Source organism: Chinchilla lanigera, unplaced genomic scaffold, assembly GCF_000276665.1.
Source record: "Chinchilla lanigera isolate Chin_1 unplaced genomic scaffold, ChiLan1.0 scaffold00173, whole genome shotgun sequence".
Lineage (NCBI taxonomy): Eukaryota > Metazoa > Chordata > Mammalia > Rodentia > Chinchillidae > Chinchilla > Chinchilla lanigera.
In genome coordinates, this window is record NW_004955574.1 from 1,189,028 (window position 1) to 1,206,184 (window position 17,157).

Here is a 17,157-nt window from a genome sequence, read left to right on the forward strand (position 1 = left end):
AATCCCAGCCCTTGGGAGGCTGAGGCAGGAGGACCACCGCGGGTTTGAGGCCAGCCAGAGTTCATAATGAGACCCTGTTTCAAAAACATAAATAGTTGGGCATGGTGGCACAGGCCTGTAATCCCAGCACTTGGGAGGCTGAGCCTCCAGAGTACTGGGATTACATACAGGCATCTGCCCCTGAAGTACAGACCCTATGAAGGGCTGGTGATACCACAGGAGGATCGTTGCGAGTTCGAGGCCGGCCTAGGCTACAAAGTGAACTCAAGGCCAGCCTGAACCGCATAGTGAGACGCTGTCTCAAAAAGACAAAAAAAAAAAAAAACCAAACCAAACAAACAAAATAAAACAAAACAAATCATGTTAAATGGGAGAAGAGAGGGTGGGGTGTAGCTCCGTGATAAAGCTCTCTTACCCAACGTACATGAGGTCCCGTGTTCCACCCCCAGCACTACAAAAGTAAGTACGGTAAATAAATAAAATTGAAAAAACTTTAGGGCCAGGTATGGCGGCACACACTTGTAATCCAAGCACTTGGGAGGCTCAGGCAGGGGATCATCACCATTTCAAGGCCAGCCTGAACTGCATAGTGTGACTCAGTCTCAAAAACCAACAACAAAACAAAACAAAAATTTTAAGTAAAAATAAATAAATAATCCTAGCACTCTGCGAAACAGGCTGAATGATGGTGTTCAATCCTAGCCTGGACACTTTAGTGACATAGTAAGACCCTGTCTCAAAAAACAACAAAACAGGGCGGGCGTATAGCTCAGCGTGAAGGCCCTGGGTTCAATCCACAGTACCATAGTAAACAAATGGGGATCAGAAACATGGTTGTTTGGGGGGCTTTTAGGGTGAGCTGATGAGACAATGCATGTAATAAAGTGAGGCAAAAGTGTTTGGGGGAGTGTTTTTTTGTTTTGTGCTTTTGGGTGGCATTAAGGGTTGAACCAGGGAGTTGGAGAACTGAGCTACACCCCTCAGCACTCCCCTTTTGGTAGTAGGAATTGAACCCAGGGCCTTTGGACTGAGTTACATCCAATTTTAAAATAAAAAAAAATGTTGAGATAGGGTCTTGCTAAGTCACTAAGTCTCCCAGGCTGGGCTTGAATTGTGATGCTCCTGCCTCAGCCTCCAGAGTACTGGGATTATGTACAGGCATCTGCCCCCGAAGTACAGACCCTCTTGAAGGGCTGGTGATACTACAGTAAAAACCAGAGAAGGCTGTAGCTCAGTGGCACAGCGTCTGGCAAGAGCAAGGTCCTGAGTTCGATTCCTGGTACTAAAAAAAGAAGCAATCATAAAATTAGTCATTCAGTCCTCATTAGGGGAGGCTTGCAAGCAGTGCACCCTGTGCCTCCTCTTCCAGGCAGGCCCCTGGGTTTGCCTCCCTGCCTCTCCCGCCCCCCGCCCCCGAAGTTGGACTTACTACCAAGCCCAGGCTGGGCTCGAACTCAGAGTGATCCTCCTGCCTCAGCTTTCGAGAGCAGGGATTCCGGCTCCCATTTAATTATTTAGCGTCTGCTGATCCTGGAGAAAGTGAGCTCCATGGCAGCAGCCAGAGAATAATTCTCATTTTACAGGTCCCATAACCAGGAGGGCCTCTGAGAGTCGGTTTTCATGGTTGCCCAAAGCGCTTTGTTGAACGAATGTCCGCCGGCTTCTCAAACTCAGTGGACGCCGCCCCGCCCCCTGGTGGTGAGTGGGAAACATCGCCCACGGGCTGTCAAACTGCCTACGGGCACTTCCGGAGTTCCCTTAGCCTGTTAGCAGCTACGTACTCGCCACAGAATTTAACCCCACTGCACGTTTAAACACAAAGCAATTTTGTTTTTGTTTTATCTTTTTGAGACAGGGTCTCGATATGCAGTTCAGGCTGGCCTTGAGCTCACTCTGCAGCCCAGGCTGGCCTTGAACTCGCAGTGATCCCCCTGCCTCAGCCTCCCGAGTGCTGGGATTACAGGCGTGTGCCACCACGCCCGGCACACAAAGTATTTTTATGATTACTTTTTGAACTTTTTTTTCCCAGACAGAGTCTCTCGATGTCGTAGGCTGGTCTTCAACAATTTGCTCAGTGGCCCATGCAGTTCTTGAACTTGGGATCCTCCTGCCTCAGCTTCCTGAGTGCTGGGATTACAGGTGTGCAGGGCCACGCCTGGCTCTTTTTTTTTTTTAATTTTAAACATTATTTATTGGCCAGATATGGTTGTGCAGGCCTGTAACCCCAGAACTCTGGGAGGCTGAGGCAGGAGGATGGCGGTTTGAGTTCAGGCAAGGTGATTTAGTGACTTAGCCAGATCCTGTTTCAAAACTAAAAATAATAATAAAAAAGAGCTGGGAGTGTAGCTCAGTGTGCCCTGGGTTCAACCACAAGTACCAGGAAAGAAAACAAAAACAGAAATAAACCAATTGGTTGCATCCATTGATGTGGAACCCACAGATACAGAATGGCAACTGAATATACATTTTGTTCCATACAACGGTAAGAAAATAGTAATAAAGTCATATTCATGGCTGGGCGCTTTGGCACACATCTGTAATCTCAGCTACTCAGGAGGCTGAGGCAGGAAGACCTCAAATTCGAGGTCAGCAGGGCAATTTAATAAGATCCTGTTTCAAAATAAAAGCTTGGGCCAGGGATATAGCTCAGTGGCACAGCACTTGCCTGGCAAGCGCAAGATCCTGGATTTGATTGCCGGAACAAAAAAACCCCAAAACACAAAAAAGAAAATAAAAGCATGAAAAGGCCCAGAAATGGAATTCAGTGGTAGAGCACTTGTGTTCAATCCCCACCAACTTCCCCATCCAAGCAAAACACAACACGCATTCATTCAACAAGTTCTTTTTAGTACTGGGGACTGAGCCCAGGGCTTTCCTACTGAGCTACATCCCCAGCCCTTTATGTTTGTGAGACATGGGTTCGTGAATTTTTGATCCTCCTGCCTCAGCCTCCCACAATACTGAGATTATAGCTGTGTGTCATTAGACCCCACATCATTCAACAACTGTGTGTGTGTGTGTGTGTGCACGCGCGCGCGTGCGCGCGCACGTTTGGTACTGCTCACCCTGAAGGCCTTGCAAATGCTAAGTTCGTGGCCGACCCTTGCGGGGGTTTTGTGCTGTTTTCAGAGTGGTTCCCCAGGGGCCTCCGTGAGGAGGTGGCAGGTGAATAAATAGTGCCGTGTGACCTGGGCAGGTGTCCAGTGTCACGCAATTCCAAGAGAACTAACTTGTATGTGTAGGCAGTCTCTGAAAAGCCGGGAACAATGGCCATACAAAGGGCAATGGGTTATTAGGTCCTTCCACTGTCCATGTTTTAAATCATAAAATGAAACTACGGGCAGCACAGGGAACGTCAGCACCTTCTGGGAGCAGTTCCAGGCTGCCTATCACTGCTGGTGGCCACCTGTGTGTCTGGGTGCCGGTCAGTCCCTGGAAATTGTGGCCACCGTGCAGCTGCCACCTGGCTGGTGCTTTCTGGCCCCTGCAACGCACTAGGGACACTCACCACAGGGCCTTTGCACAGGCAGCGTCCTCTGCCTGGACTCCAGCCCTTCCCTTCTAGGGCTGCATTTCGTGTCTGCGTTCTCGAGGGCAGGGATAGGGCCTCCCTAGCTCACCACTCTGACTTCCCCGGACATCTGTCAGGCACAGAGCCTGACACTCTGTTTAGACTCAGAGAACTAAACGAAGCACTGGATCGGCTGCAATCTGTAGGCTTCTAAACGCTACTGTTTCTACTTCTAAACTCTGTTTCCCTGGCAGGAGGAGCAGTCAGGTTAAGTTTCTAGGCTTCAGTGCCCAGTGTGTGGCACCCACTTTTGAGTGGCTGGAGGCACAACAGCCTGAACAAAGAAGGAGAGGCCACAGAAAGAGAATGACGTCTCTCTGCCCGCGAAGGACAGAATCCAGGCAGAAGGAAAGAGCGTCCCTAACATCCCTGGGGACCAGCTCGACTAGCTCCGGCTTCCGCCCGAGGGTGATGGCGCGGCCCCTTTAAGGCTCCCGGAAACGAGCCGTAGGGACCGGAAGTGACCTTCTATATTTCCCCTCCTCACGTGGTGCGGGTGGGAAGTGACGCACGCGGCCCGGGAGCTGCGGACTCGGAGGCCGACGGAGCCGGAGTCGCCGACGCCGCGGGGTCTCCGGGACAGGTGACTGGGGGAGGGGGCCGGGAGCGCGCCCGGAGAGGGCGGGCCCTGGAGCCCCACGTGAGGGGAGCGGGAGCACGCGCGGGCGGGGTGGCGAGCAGCCGGCGGGGGCGGGGTCAGAAGACTCTGCGGGGGGCGGGATCGGGACGCCCACATGGGAAGCTGGAGAGGCGCTGGCGGGGCGGGACGCGAGTGTGTGGGCGGCCCGGGGCGGGCCCGGCTGCGGGCGGGCCTTCGGGGCCGGCGGGCGGCTGAAGGCGAGACCGGGAAGTTGTGCCCTGCTGGGGGCGGGGCCTTGCTGGGACTCGGCGGGCCGGGGCGGGGCCTGGACGCTGGCTGCGCCCTGCGGGGGCGGGGCCAGAAAGTTTTTCCTGACTGGAAGTGGGTCCCGAACCGTTTTTGGCAAATTAGGGGCGGGCCCAAAGGCGGACGGGCCGGGGCGGGGCCTCAATGAGGCGGGAGGCGGGGCCAGGTCCGCGGCGGGGACCGCAATGGGGGTGGAGCCGGAAAGTTTTGCCGCCCGGCCATTGGCGGGCCAGCCGGGGGTGGAGCCAGGGCCTCAGGTGGGTCGGCTGGGGGCGGGGCCAGATGGGACGCACCGGGCGGAGGCGCGTGCCTGGGGGTGTGGCCAGAGGTTGGCTTGCCTGGTTGGGGCGGGGCCAAACCGCTGGTTTGGGGAAGCCGGGGGCGGGGCTGGAATAACGATAGGATAGTGGCTCAGGCTGCGCCGGGGAGCGAGGGGCTGGGGCGCGGCCGGAGGGGTGTCTGGGAAGTTGGAAACCAGGTCAGACGAGTTAGGCGTGAGTCTGACGGGAAAGGCGGGGTCAGAAAGTTCTGTCCTAGCCAGGAAATGGGCTGGAGCGACCTCTGCATGTCAGGGGCAGGGCCGTGGCGATCTCAGCCTGCGGGGAGCTGGAAAGCTGAGGGCTGGCCGATGAAGTTTTGTCCGCGCTGCAGTGGTGGTTTAGCTGCGAGGTCAACCCCAGTTTAGGAAGCTTGCCCAGTCGTTTTGGGCGTAGTATGAGACGACTGTACCTTTCTCAGGATGCAGGGGCCCGTCTAGGGCATGCTCAAGGGAGCTGTGGGTTTATGTTCTTTGCGAGTTTGAGCTGGAGCTTTTGTGGACTGTGGGTTAGGGAACGCTTCAGAAGTTTGCCTGGTGGAGCTGAAATGTTCACTGGGGGTTGCTGGGTTTTTTTGTTTTGTTTTGTTGTTCCGGTACCAGGAATCGAACTCACGACCTTGCGCTTTCCAGGCAGGCGGTGTGTGGCCGAGCTAAATCCCCAGCCCCGTTCACTGGGGTGTGAATGGCAGCAGAATGGGCACAGGGGAGGTGCAGGTTGAGAGGAGGAGATACAGGTGCAGCTCTGGAGATGCGGGTCTGGGCTCGAATTCCCATCACAGGCTGTGGAGGCTAGGCTAGAATCTTGGTTTGGTAGGAGATCGTTGGTTATTTCCTTAAGAGTGGCCAGTGGTGTGGGCTGGAACATGCCCTAGGTGTGTCTCACTAAAAGGCTGGAGTCCAGAAACCAAGGGGGCAGAGTCTGTATTTTTACAGGAAAGAGGTGCGTGGGGCTAGCACTTGAAGAGCGATGGGGGTGAGGGCTAAAATTCTCTTGGGGTGCAGGTGGTTTTTGGTGCATCTTTGTCAAGAGCTCTCCATGTTTTGAGGAGATGAAGTAGACTACAGGTCCTTTTGCCCTTATTTCTGCTGTTCCCTCCGTCTGCAGGAGCCCCCAGTCCTGCATCCAGATTGTGTCAGGGAGGTTGCTGAGACCCTGGCCACAGCCAGAGAAATGGTGAGACCAAAAGTGGGTGCTTGGAATCTGAGTTTGGGGAAGGGGCTTGGGAGGATGGGGTCCACAGGGCAGACCCCGGGAGCCTAGGCTGATGGCTCTGGGATGGGTGGAGGTTTTTCTTTCCATCCTTCGACTGCGTCCTCATTTCAGGCAGCCACACTGGATTTGAAATCAAAGGAGGAGAAAGATGCTGAGCTGGACAAGAGGATCGAGGCTCTCCGGAGGAAGAACGAGGCCCTCATCCGGCGCTACCAGGTGCCCTAGCCCTGCCCAGGGAGACCCCATCCCCTCTCCTCCCCGCAGTGAGTTTTTCTCACCTCTCCCTTCTTTACAATTTTTTCATGGCTCCCCATCACTCTTAGGATAAAAGTCAGAGGCCTTGGCCTGCATTCCTTCCTTCATCCCATCATTCAGCCATTTATCACACATACAGAGCTTTTCACTGTAGCAAGCCCTGTGTTGAGTGGTACTGGGGACACAGCCATGACTGAGACAGCTGTAGGCCTGGCCTTCCAGGCTCCCAGTCTCATTAGGGGACTGTTCCACAGCCCAGCCTGGACAGGGATAGTTTGGGGGAACGCAGGGAACTGTGAAGGGGGTGGGCAGACCTAGCTCAGGGGTGTTAGAGAGGGCTTCCTGGAGGAGGGGACTCAGGCCTGAGCAGACAGCATCCCGTTGAAAAGGAGAGGGGTTGTGCTTCAGCAGAGGGAACAGGTTGGACAAATATCTGCATGTAGGTGAGGGCTTGGAGCTTCAGTTTGGGGCGGCAGGGACCAGACCAGGCAGGCCCTAAATGCCACTGGGCGGAGAGTTTGGAGTCTTTCCTAAGGGAACTGGGGAGCCATGGAGGGCTGTGAGGAGGAGTGGGACCAGGCCAGATAGCTTTTTAGGGAGACCTCTCTGGCCTCTGTGTGCTAGCGGATGGGAGGAGGCGATACTGCAGTCCAGAGACCAAGAAGGAAGTGTCGCAGGGAGCTAGGGGAGGAGGAGGTCCTGGTGCAGGGCTGGGCTGCTGAGAGGGTCTCGGTGACAGAGAGCAGTAGGGCGTGAACAGAGGAAGGAGCCGGGACCAGGCCTGCAAGCAGGTGGTGGGGCTTCCTCAGGGATGGGCCTGGAAGGAGTGGGTTTCATCTGTTCATCCCTCATGCGTTCATTTGTTGTTTAAAAAAACAAAAAGGCTTTTTGTGTGCTAGGCAGTGTTCGAGGGTTGAGGCTTCACATCAGTGAACACGCAGGCGGATAGTCCTGTTCTCTAGTGAGTGTGTGAGGAGAACAGAGGGCGATGGGAGAGCTGGGTGCTGCAGGGGCTCAGGGAACAGAAACCTGAGGAGTTGCTGGTGAAGGGACCCAGAGGGTTCCGGGCTGAGGGAACAGCTGGTGCAAAGGCCCTGAGGCGGATCTGAGCCCTGAGTGTTTTGAGACCAGCAGGAAGGTGGGTGAGAGGGGAAGAGGTGGAGATGTGTGTCGGGGAGGCGAGGAGACGAGGTGCTCTCCTGCAGGGGCTGTGGGGAAGCCCCTATCCCATCCTCAGAGGTGGACGTAGGGAGGGTTCTAAGCAGGAACAACGTGATGGGGTTTCACGGATGACACTGAAATCAGCGGCTTCTTCTGTAGACTTTTGGAGAGAAGCCAGCACTGGAGCCAGACTGAGGAGGAATTCAGAGGGCTGTGCGGGTCCAGCTGGTGCACAGGTCCCTGACACCCCTGCACCTGTTGTTTGCTCCTAGGAGATCGAGGAGGACCGTAAAAAAGCCGAACTGGAAGGGGTAGCGGTGACAGCACCCCGGAAGGGCCGCATGGTGGAGAAGGAGAACATGGTGGTTGAGGTGCTGAGTTCATCACTGGGGTGCAGGACTCCTAAGAGGGGATGAAGGGGAGGGCTTGAGGCCTGGGACCTAGGAGCCTTCTGGCCACCCCAGACCTATGGCCTCGGTCTTGGCTGCCGCCTTCTGGGGGCCTGGGTGTCCCAGGCTTCCTGCCTAGTCACTGTCTTTCTCCCTGCTCCCACTTCCAGGAGAAGAACGTGGGACCTTCCCGGAGGTCTCCTGGGACCCCTCGGCCCCCAGGGGCTAGCAGAGGGGGTCGGACTGTCCCGCAGCAGGGAGGCCGGGCAGGTGTGGGCCGGGTACCTCGAAGTTGGGAGGACAGTCCTGGGGAGCAGCCTCGAGCAGGAGCTGGGGGCCGGGGCCGGAGGGGCCGGGGCCGAGGGTCCCCTCATCTCTCAGGAGCCGGTGACAGCTCAGCCTCCGACAGAAAATCCAAGGTAGGAGCCAGGCGGGCACACGGCTCTGGTGGAAGGTCCAGCTTCCTGGTTCCTTTCTTTCGTGCGCTCCAGTGGGCCGTTCACTGGCCTCCATCTGGGGTCCTGTCTGCAGACTTCCGCCTTCCCCCTCCTGGCTGGTGGGGTGTGTCTGTGTCCTTTTTTTCCTCTTCTTCTGCTTGCTTCTTTCTCACACTCTGACCATGCTGCTGTGCTTGTCCTCTCTCCCCGTCTCGCTGCTGCTGGCTCTGTCTGTCTGGTGCGCTCTGGGTTGGGGCTCTGTACTGGTTCCCTGTGTGTCACTGCTGTCTCAGTATCCAGGTCTGCGGGGAGCAGCGGGCTTGCTGTAACTGCTCTCCGTCTCTGGCCCGCAGGTCAGCTGGCAGAGGCTGTCTAGCTGAGTTGCCCACGGCCCGCGGTGCCTTGGGTCCAGGTTGGTTCTGTAATTAGCTGTGCTCGGGCATCTCACCGCCCGTGCTGATTACTTGCACATCATTGCGAGGATTCTGTACACAGCGGGCACACAGCAAATGGCGTGCTCTGACCAAAAGGCCCCGGAGTGCGTGGCCTACAAAGAGAAAATTTATCGCTCTTACCCGCTGAGCCACAGTGAGGTGGGTGGTGTGGGTAGGCGGCCTTGCCCCGTGACGCCACCCTGAGGCCTGGGTTGCCTGATGCTCTCTCAGTTCCCTTACTGCTTTGTAAAGGTGGGCCGCCAGCACAGTTGAGGGCCAGTTCACAGGACAGGAAAGCAGTCCGTGTTTGGCTTCATATCCTTGTCCTGTCAGTGAGTACTGAGATACCTGGCCACGCCCACCCACACAGGACGCTGGGGAGTGAAAATGTCCTTTCCAGCTATGTGCTGATCTAAAATTTTATTACCATGGAGAGGGAAGAACAGGTTGTGGGGTACTAGCTACCTGCCAAGTTACTACAGTTATCACCATCATTGTAAGTGGCAACCAGGTCTCTTCCAGCTATAGTGATTTGCTGGAAAGGCTCAGACTCAGGGTTCAGCTTTTTTTTTTTTTGTCTTTTTGGGATAGGGTCTCACTATGCAGTTCAGGCTGGCCTCGAGCTCACTATGTACCCCAGGCTGGTCTCGAACTCACAAGGCCCCTCCTGCCTCAGTCTCCCGAGTGCTGGGATTACAGGCGTGTGCCACCACGCCCGGCTAGGGTTCAGCTTTATCACAGTGAAGGAAGACAGCAAAATCAGCAAGGGGAAAGGTGTAAGAGCGTGGGGGGTCAGACTCAAGTTCTCAGACTCGGGGGTGTGCTCAGTCCTCTAGCCATGAGCTGTGCCCATGTGTCTGTCAGGATGCCCAGGTGATGTGCAGTGCCTTGGATGTGCAGTGCCAGGTGATCTGCAGTGCCCTTCTTACTGGAGGCTGGGCCCCTCCGTAAGACACTCCAGCATTCCCGACTGTTTTTTTTTTTTGTACTGGGAATCAAACTCAGGACCGTTGCTTGCCAGGCAGGTGCTTATGCCACTGAGCTGTATCCCCAGCCCCCGACTCTGGAGGAAAGTGTCTACTACTGTTGTCATGGTCGGGGCACAGGGCTCGGTGCTCCTCGGTAATGTTGTACTGGGGACGCAGAACAGTGTCCAGTGCCAGCCAGGTGCCTGCCACCTGCCACCTGCTTGTTTGAGAATGGTTCTACCTCCTGTGTCACTTTTGTTTTTTTTCACTTTTTTTTTGGTACCGGGACTTGAACTCAGGACCTTGCGCTTGCCAGGCAGGTGCTTATGCCACTGAGCTATATCCCTTGCCCTTTTTTCACTTTCAAGCCCTTTCTAGTATCTTTCCTTTTGTGTCTGTTTATTCTTTTTTAAAATTAGATTTTATTGATACATTCTAGGTATTTATAACGATCACATTCATCACAGAGAATTTGTACCTGCACATGATGTGACTATTTTTTCCCATCCCCTTACCCTCCCTTAAACCCCTCCCCATTTACAAAGTTTTGTTTGCATGTTTTCCTTCTCTGTTAATGTTTTCTACACGGCCGGTAGAACGTTTCTTCCCAGCATTGGGGGTTGTGCTTTTGTCCCCCCAGGAGTGGGAGGAACGGCGTAGACAGAACATTGAGAAGATGAACGAAGAGATGGAGAAGATTGCGGAGTATGAGCGCAACCAGCGGGTCAGTACCCCAGGCGGCGTGCGGAGGGTACAGCCTTCCAGGCCTGGGGGCCCTGCTAACCCTGCCCTGTGCCCACAGGAAGGGGTGTTAGAGCCTAATCCCGTGCGAAACTTCCTGGATGACCCCCGGCGACGCAGTGGGCCCTTGGAGGAGCCTGAGCGGGACCGCCGGGAGGGCAGCCGCCGGCACGGGCGCAACTGGGGGGGCACCGACTTCGAGCGGGTGCGCTGTGGCCTCGAGCACGAGCGGCAGGTGTGTGCTGGCAGCTGGGTCTCTACTTGGTCTTCTTGTGGACTGAGGGCAGACCGCCAGGCTCACTGGGGACTAGGACAGACCAGTTCTGGCATTTTGTGTGGGGATCAGTGTTCTCATTATTACTGTGGTATTTGGTATTAAACCCAGGACCTTTGCACTGAGCTACCCTTTGCGCTTTGAGACAAGGTCTTACAAAGTTGCTAAATTACTCTGGATGGGCTTGAATTTAGAATCTTCCTGCCTCACCCTCCCAAGTAGTTAGGATTACAGACATGTGTCAACAAACCTGGGTTTGTTTTATTTATTTATTTTGGTCTTTTTGAGACAGTCGCTATGCAATTCAGGCTGGCCTTGAACTCACTTTGTAGCCCAGGCTGGTCTCACAATGATCCTCCTGCGTCAGCCTCCTGAGTGCTGGGCTTATAGGGGTGCACCACCACACCTGGGTCACACCACCAGGACCCAGGCACTGTTCTAGGTGCTGGGAATAAGAGTTGGTAGGCCAACCCTTCCCTGACAGTTTCTTGTGGGAGCCAGGTGGGTGAAAATCTAGTAAGTGGTCAGGTGACCCAAGTGTCACCAGGAGAGCCTAGGATGATGAGCTAGGGGATGCAGCTGAAGAGAGGGGCTCTCTGAACCCAGCTGCTTGTCACCACCTCCCAGTGTGACCTTGAGCCAGTGGCCCCCTCTGCATTTCGGGGGCAGGGCTGCCATGCAGGGAACAGGACCCTAACTGTGTGGCTGGCGCAGGGTCGCCGTGCCAGCCCGGGCGGTGCTGGTGACATGACGATATCCATGACGGGCCGGGAGCGGTCGGAGTACCTGCGCTGGAAGCAGGAGAGGGAGAAGATCGACCAGGAGCGGCTGCAGCGACACCGCAAGCCCACTGGCCAGTGGCGACGGGAGTGGGATGCGGAGAAGACCGAGGGCATGTGAGTCCCCCCGGCCCTGTCTCTGGCCTGCGCCTGCCTCTCCTCCCCGCTGGGTGTCGGTGAGGGCTGCTTGTGTGTGGGGCCCGGAGCCCTGGGAGAGGGTTCCCGTGCCACAAGCCTGGTCTGCCGGGCTGGACACTGAGCTGTGGTTGCACCAGCTTGGCCCCTTGATGCAGAGAGAGCTCAGGTGCCCTGCTCTTTGGCCTAGTAACAGGGTTACAGGTGTGGGAGGTGGCGTAACCCGCAGCTGCCCATCCCTGCAGGCTGCCTTGGTCAGCCCCTCTGCTGCACGCTGCCGGGCTGCAGAGCTTGGTCCTCGCCGCTCAACACTGCAGTGATGCTTTCACCCTAGGTCTGTGTGCATCGCAGGTCCAGGCCAGGGGGCAGCTGCTCAGGGAGACCCTGTCCTGGTGCCATCAGATGCACAGTGGGCGAGCAGATTCCAGCTGTTCCTCAGCTGGGCGGGAAGTGGGCTGTGATTCCTCCTGTTTCAGGATGGCCCCATGACCGCAAGGCTATGAACAGGTCACCAGCAGTGATGGGGCCTTTGCAGCCTCCCTGTGTATCCCTCTGACTTGCCCACTCCAACCCAGATCCCTGAGCTTCTCTCCAGGCCTTGCCACATCTTACCTTGTGTCACTGTCATCTTCAACCTTGACTGTCCCTTTTTGAGTCCCAGGAAACATGCAAACTTAAAGGGCATCATTGTTTTGTTGTGGTGTGGACCAACTTCAATAGCCATGTAGAAGGTTCTGGAAGAGCCAGTGAATGGCAGCTTTAGGTGCTACCCCTTCTCATCCTTTGCTGTGTCGAAGTTTTCATACAGCTATTGCCCTTTTGGGAGTCTTGCTATGTAGCCCAGGCTGGCCTCAACTCATGGCAGTGCTCCTGCCGTGGCCTCCAGTGCTGGGATCACAGACCTGCAGCAGCATGCCTGGCATCTGTAGCCCTTTTCCTGTTGGCTCTGGTAAAAGAAAAGACTTCTGTCTGTGTGTCTGGTGGCCTGGAGCGTTTTGTTTGGATCATGAGCGCAGCTGTGAGAATTCTGTCTTACGTAGGTACAGGATAAGGTCTTCTAAGGCCGGGCTGTTGTTTTTAGTGTTAAGAACTAGGAAACTGTTGCGTCTCAAAAGCAGTCTGCGGCGTGTGTAACACGCTGGTGCGTTTCCTTCCATCAGTGACAGTTATTGAGGCTCATTCACTTCAGGGAGGGTTCCAGGCGGTGGGGTACAGCCGTGAACGAAATGATCCTGCCCCTGTGGACCTCGGGGTCTACTGGGCAAGATGAGCAATGAGTAGCTCGGATTTCAGGTCATAGAGCAGAGGAAGGCGACGGGCCTGGGCGTTACCAGCTTGGACTTAAATGATGCAGGGATTTTGTGCAGGGTTCCAGAATGGACGCCTTCAGTGCAGCCTGAGGGATGTAAAGAAGCAGCTACCGGGAGGTCTGGAGAATGTTCTGGAGCTGCAGTGCAGAGGCCCTGAGGCAGGAGCTGGGTGTGACGGGAGGAGGCCGAAAGGGAGGGCAGCCAGGCTGCGAGGGATGTCCTTTATCAGGGTCTGGGGTGACTTACCCCAACTTGCAGTTTGAGGGCCAAATTCTACTTTTTCTTTCTGTTTACCCTTACAATGTTAAATTTGCTGCTCACCCATCAGCTGGTCCTGTCATAGCTAGTGACCCCTCTGGTGGGCTGGCTGTCCTCGGATCTGATCTCTGGTTCTGGCCTCCCCTGTTCCCTCCCTCGCTCCCTCATCCCCCTCATCCCTGCCCACCTGTGCACCCACTTCTCAGGTTCAAGGATGGCCCAGCCCCTGTCCAGGAACCATCCCATCACTATGGTGAGTGGTGGCCTTACACTCATACTGGGGCACAGCAGCAGCCCAGGCTGGGTGCTGGTCTGGGGAGGAAGATTGTGTGACATCCTCTTCCCTCAACTCCTGGCTTCTGTTGCCAGGAGATGACAGGGCCTGGGCGCGGCCCCCCAAACCTCCCACTTTTGGGGAATTCCTGTCAAAGCACAAAGCTGAGGTCAGCAGCCGTCGGCGAAGAAAGAGCAGCCGACCCCAGCCCAAGGCAGCCCCCCGGGCCTACAGGTGGGGCGCCCTCCCCCTTGCTGTTGCTCATGGGGCAGTATGGCTCTGTCCTGGGTCCTTCTGTCTGTCTCTGGGGTGCGGGTGCAGCTGTCTGCCTTGGCTGTGTCTCTTGGGTACTTGGGTTCCGGTCTAGATCTTGGCGTAACCTGTTCCCTTCTCCCCTGGCCTCCATCTCTACTTCTGCCGCCTGGGCCTTCTATCTGTCTTGTCCTCTGACGTGGGGACTCACGTCCGGTCCCCCTGTGTGCAGCATGCTTGGGGCATCAGGAGGTAGGAAGAGCTTGCTCTTGTCCACTCCCAGCCAACCCTCATCCCGACCCTCTGTGCCCTCCAGTGACCATGATGACCGCTGGGAGACGGAAGAGGAGGCAGTGTCCCCAGCCCCTGAGGCCTCACAGCTGGAGGAGACCCCAGTGCAGGTAGGCAGGGCGGAGAGTGTGAGGGTGCCCAGGGCCGTACCCTCCGCTGACCCGCCTTTGCACCTCCAGCCTCCAGAGACCCCGGCCCCTGCCCACCGGCCTCCTGAGGACGAGGGGGAGGAGGACGAGGAATGGGAGGATGTGAGTGAGGAGGTGACCGAGGACGAGGAGCAGGAGGAGGAGGAAGAGGACATCGAAGAGGAAGAAGGTGCCCCAGAACAGGAGGAAGAGCCAGAGGAAGAGCCAGCCCAAGAGCACCGAGGCCATGAGGCTGAGCCCGCTGGGAGCCCTCCCAGGGAGCCGGCCAAGGAAGTGCCCTCCAGCCCCTTCTCGCCACCTGGCGGCCACCAGCCCGTGTCGGACTGGGGTGAGGAGATGGAGCTGAATTCTCCCGGGACAGCCCAGCCAGCTGGCGCCCTCTCTCCCGGTGAGGCCTGGCCTTTTGGGAATGCATGATGCTGGCTGCCTGTGTGTATGTACGAGGGTATGGTGGGTCCTGGGGACCCTGTGCCCCACAGCCCTGGAGGCTGGGGAGGGCAGTTGGTGTCCCCTGTCGTGCTCTGAATCCCTGGAATGCCCACTCCCAGAGCCTGCCCCAGGTCATTCAGAGCCTTCCCCGAATAAAGAATTCATATTCTCAAGTGACAGTCCCCCAAGTGTGTCCTTAAGTCCCCTCTGTCCCTGGGCTTTCTCCAGGGGTGGGGAGCTACTTGGAGGGGCAGGGGCTTGACTGGGCCTCCCCTTCCCCAGGAGGTGACCAGCCAGCCCCCGCCTCCCTGGAGAGTAGGCCCGGCCTCCCAGGAACCCAGAAAGCGGAAGAGGAGGGGTCTGAGGCAACTCCAGGTCGGGGGTACTGGGCGGTGGAGGTGCTTGGCCTGCCAGGCTCCTGCTCGGGACTGTGGCCGAGGGCTTGGGCAGCTGGGATGACGCAGGACCGAGGGGTGGCCTGGGCAGAGCGCTGGGCATGCTGGGGGGGATTGTGTGGGTGGTGCAGGGGAGGAGGTGACTGGAGGGGTAGGGGCAAGGCTGGACCCCAGGGCTGAGGGAAGGTGGACAGGGCGCCGGCCTGCGGGCTAAGCAGGGACTAAAGACTGAACTGCGCTCTGAAGAGGAAAAGAATGGGGTAGGGAGTGAGTGGCTCAGTGGGATGCACTGGCCCTGGGTTCTTTGAGCATTAGGGCTGGGGGCGTGGATTAGAACTGGAGCCCCACAGAGTAGGAGCAAGGGGCTGAACCCCTTCTTTTTCGCTTTTGAGTAGGAGCCAGCCCCCGGGCGGAGCTGAGGGAGGGCTGGTTAGAGTGCGGGGGTGGGCAGGGCGCCGCCTCAGGCTTGGCAAGGTCGGGTGGGCCGAGTGGGCGCTGTCTTTGGCGAGTGCTGTCTTGGTGGCTGTGATCTGGCGACACGAGCGCTTCTCTGATTCTGCAGGTTGTGCCTGGGTATGTGCAGCTGTGGGGGTACCCTGAGGGGCACAGGAATACGCCCCAGGCTAGGAACCTGCCCGGCGACGGGAGGAGGGGATGGGCGTGACGGGGGCGGCGGGCGGGCTGTGCCCCTCGTCTGACTGCGCCTTCTCTCCGCAGAGGCGGCTCCCCAGGGCCAGGAGACAGCGGAGATCACCGACTTCCAGAGGGTGCGTTTCTGCAAGGTGGTGGCGGCCGCCCCGCCCCCGGGGGCCGCCCGCTGACCGCGGCCAGCCGCGCGCACTAACCTTGGCCTCGCCTCGCTGCTCCTCCGCTTCCGCCTCGCTGGGCCAGGAGCGGGTCACCTGCACGGGGTTACCGGGGTCGGTGGGCGCCGAGGCCTGGTCACGAGGCTAAGCGCAGTAAGGACTCTTCCGGGCGCCACACCTGGGGGACGCCGTGCCACACGGGCCGGCGAGACGCCTCCAGATTAGCCCACCCTGGAGGCCACGGGGCGGGGCAGCCCTGGGCCGAGGCCCCGGCCCCAGGACTTTATGCCTGGCCTTGGCCGGTGACTTCCGCAGGACTTGAGCTAACCCGGCTGGCCGTCTCTATTAAACGCAGTGCTTCCGCTAACCTCTGGGCCGTGTTTCTGGCGGGGCGGGCTGGGCGCTGTGCTTGGCGGGCTTTTGTGTGGCGGAAGAGGCGGGACGGAAGGGTTTTCCTTCTCCCGCCCCTGATTCCTCGTCCCTCCCTCCTCGCAGGCCTCCCCAAGCTCCTGAAGCCGCGGCTGGGCGGGGACTGAAGCGCCCCGTTGTGATGGGGAGGGGGCGGCAGAAGGGGAAATTTCTGGATCTCCAGGCTGTGTTCTCCACCCAGGAGCCCACTCGGGACCCCACGGCTCGAGGGAGAGGGAGACGTAGGAGGTGGCGGAGTTGCTGGGGAGGGGCGTGGTCAAGGTGAAGGGAGGGGCTGGACCCTCGGCTCGAGGTCAGACTTCAGGACACCTGAGCCTCGGCTCGCTGTAGAGGGGAAGCAGGTGCCCTAGGGGGCGGGGTCAGGCTGCCCGGGAGGGGCCCGAATTTAGGTGGGTGGAGTTGGGTTAGGGGCGTGGCTAGGCCTACGCTGCAGGGCTGGATGGGGCCTCCCTGTGCTGGTATTGGGCAGGACCCCCGTTAGGGGTGTGGTCCGAAAGCCGTGCTGGAGTCAAGGGCTAGACGGAGTGGGAAAGCTGGAAGGGAAAGAGGACCAGGTTCGGAGGCTGGAGCTGATAGTCCGATTGGAAGAAAGGGCACTTAGGTCTGAGACAGAGTGGGGCTAAAGCACGAGGCGAGGTTGACCTGGAAAGGGGGTGGGAAGGAGGCGGAGCTAGGTGCTTGGGTGAGGTCCGAGGCCGGAAAGTTGACCCACTTTAGACAGGGAGAGAAAAACCGGAGGGCGGAGCTACATTCAGGGGCGGGGCGGAGGGGGCCGGGTTAGGACGCCTTAGTTGGATAGCGGTTGGCTCGAGGCAGGAGGGGGCGTGGTCAAACGCGGGGGGGCGGGCACCCTGCGGGGGCGGGGCTTGTGGAGGACGCGCAGCGGGGCCGAGTGGGCTGCGGCGATGCGGGGCACGAGCTGTGTGGGCGGCGGCGGCGAGAGCCCCGGCGGCTCGGGACTGAGCGAGGGCCCTCGGGCCCGCTGGCTCCGCCTGGCCCCGG

General features: G+C 58.0%; 1 protein-coding gene and 1 long non-coding RNA gene across 8 annotated transcripts; both read left to right on the top strand.

Moving 5' to 3' along the window:
- Positions 1–1,583: 1,583 nt before the first annotated feature.
- On the top strand, positions 1,584–14,247 carry Ccdc9 (coiled-coil domain containing 9; the record flags this gene model as incomplete). Of its 7 annotated transcripts, none has more annotated exon segments than XM_013509534.1 (12): positions 1,584–1,698; positions 3,766–4,154; positions 5,882–5,950; positions 6,101–6,205; positions 7,678–7,776; positions 10,274–10,357; positions 10,436–10,609; positions 11,363–11,544; positions 13,337–13,383; positions 13,500–13,638; positions 13,973–14,057; positions 14,127–14,247. In XM_013509534.1, coding segments are annotated over 10 exon segments (1,039 nt in total), but the record flags the coding sequence as incomplete, so codon positions are not given.
- A 659-nt stretch (positions 14,248–14,906) lies between these two features.
- Positions 14,907–17,151, top strand: LOC106147523. Its single transcript, XR_001232448.1, has 3 exons — positions 14,907–15,482; positions 15,638–15,687; positions 16,222–17,151. It is a non-coding gene; the product is annotated as an uncharacterized LOC106147523 (long non-coding RNA).
- Positions 17,152–17,157: the final 6 nt, after the last annotated feature.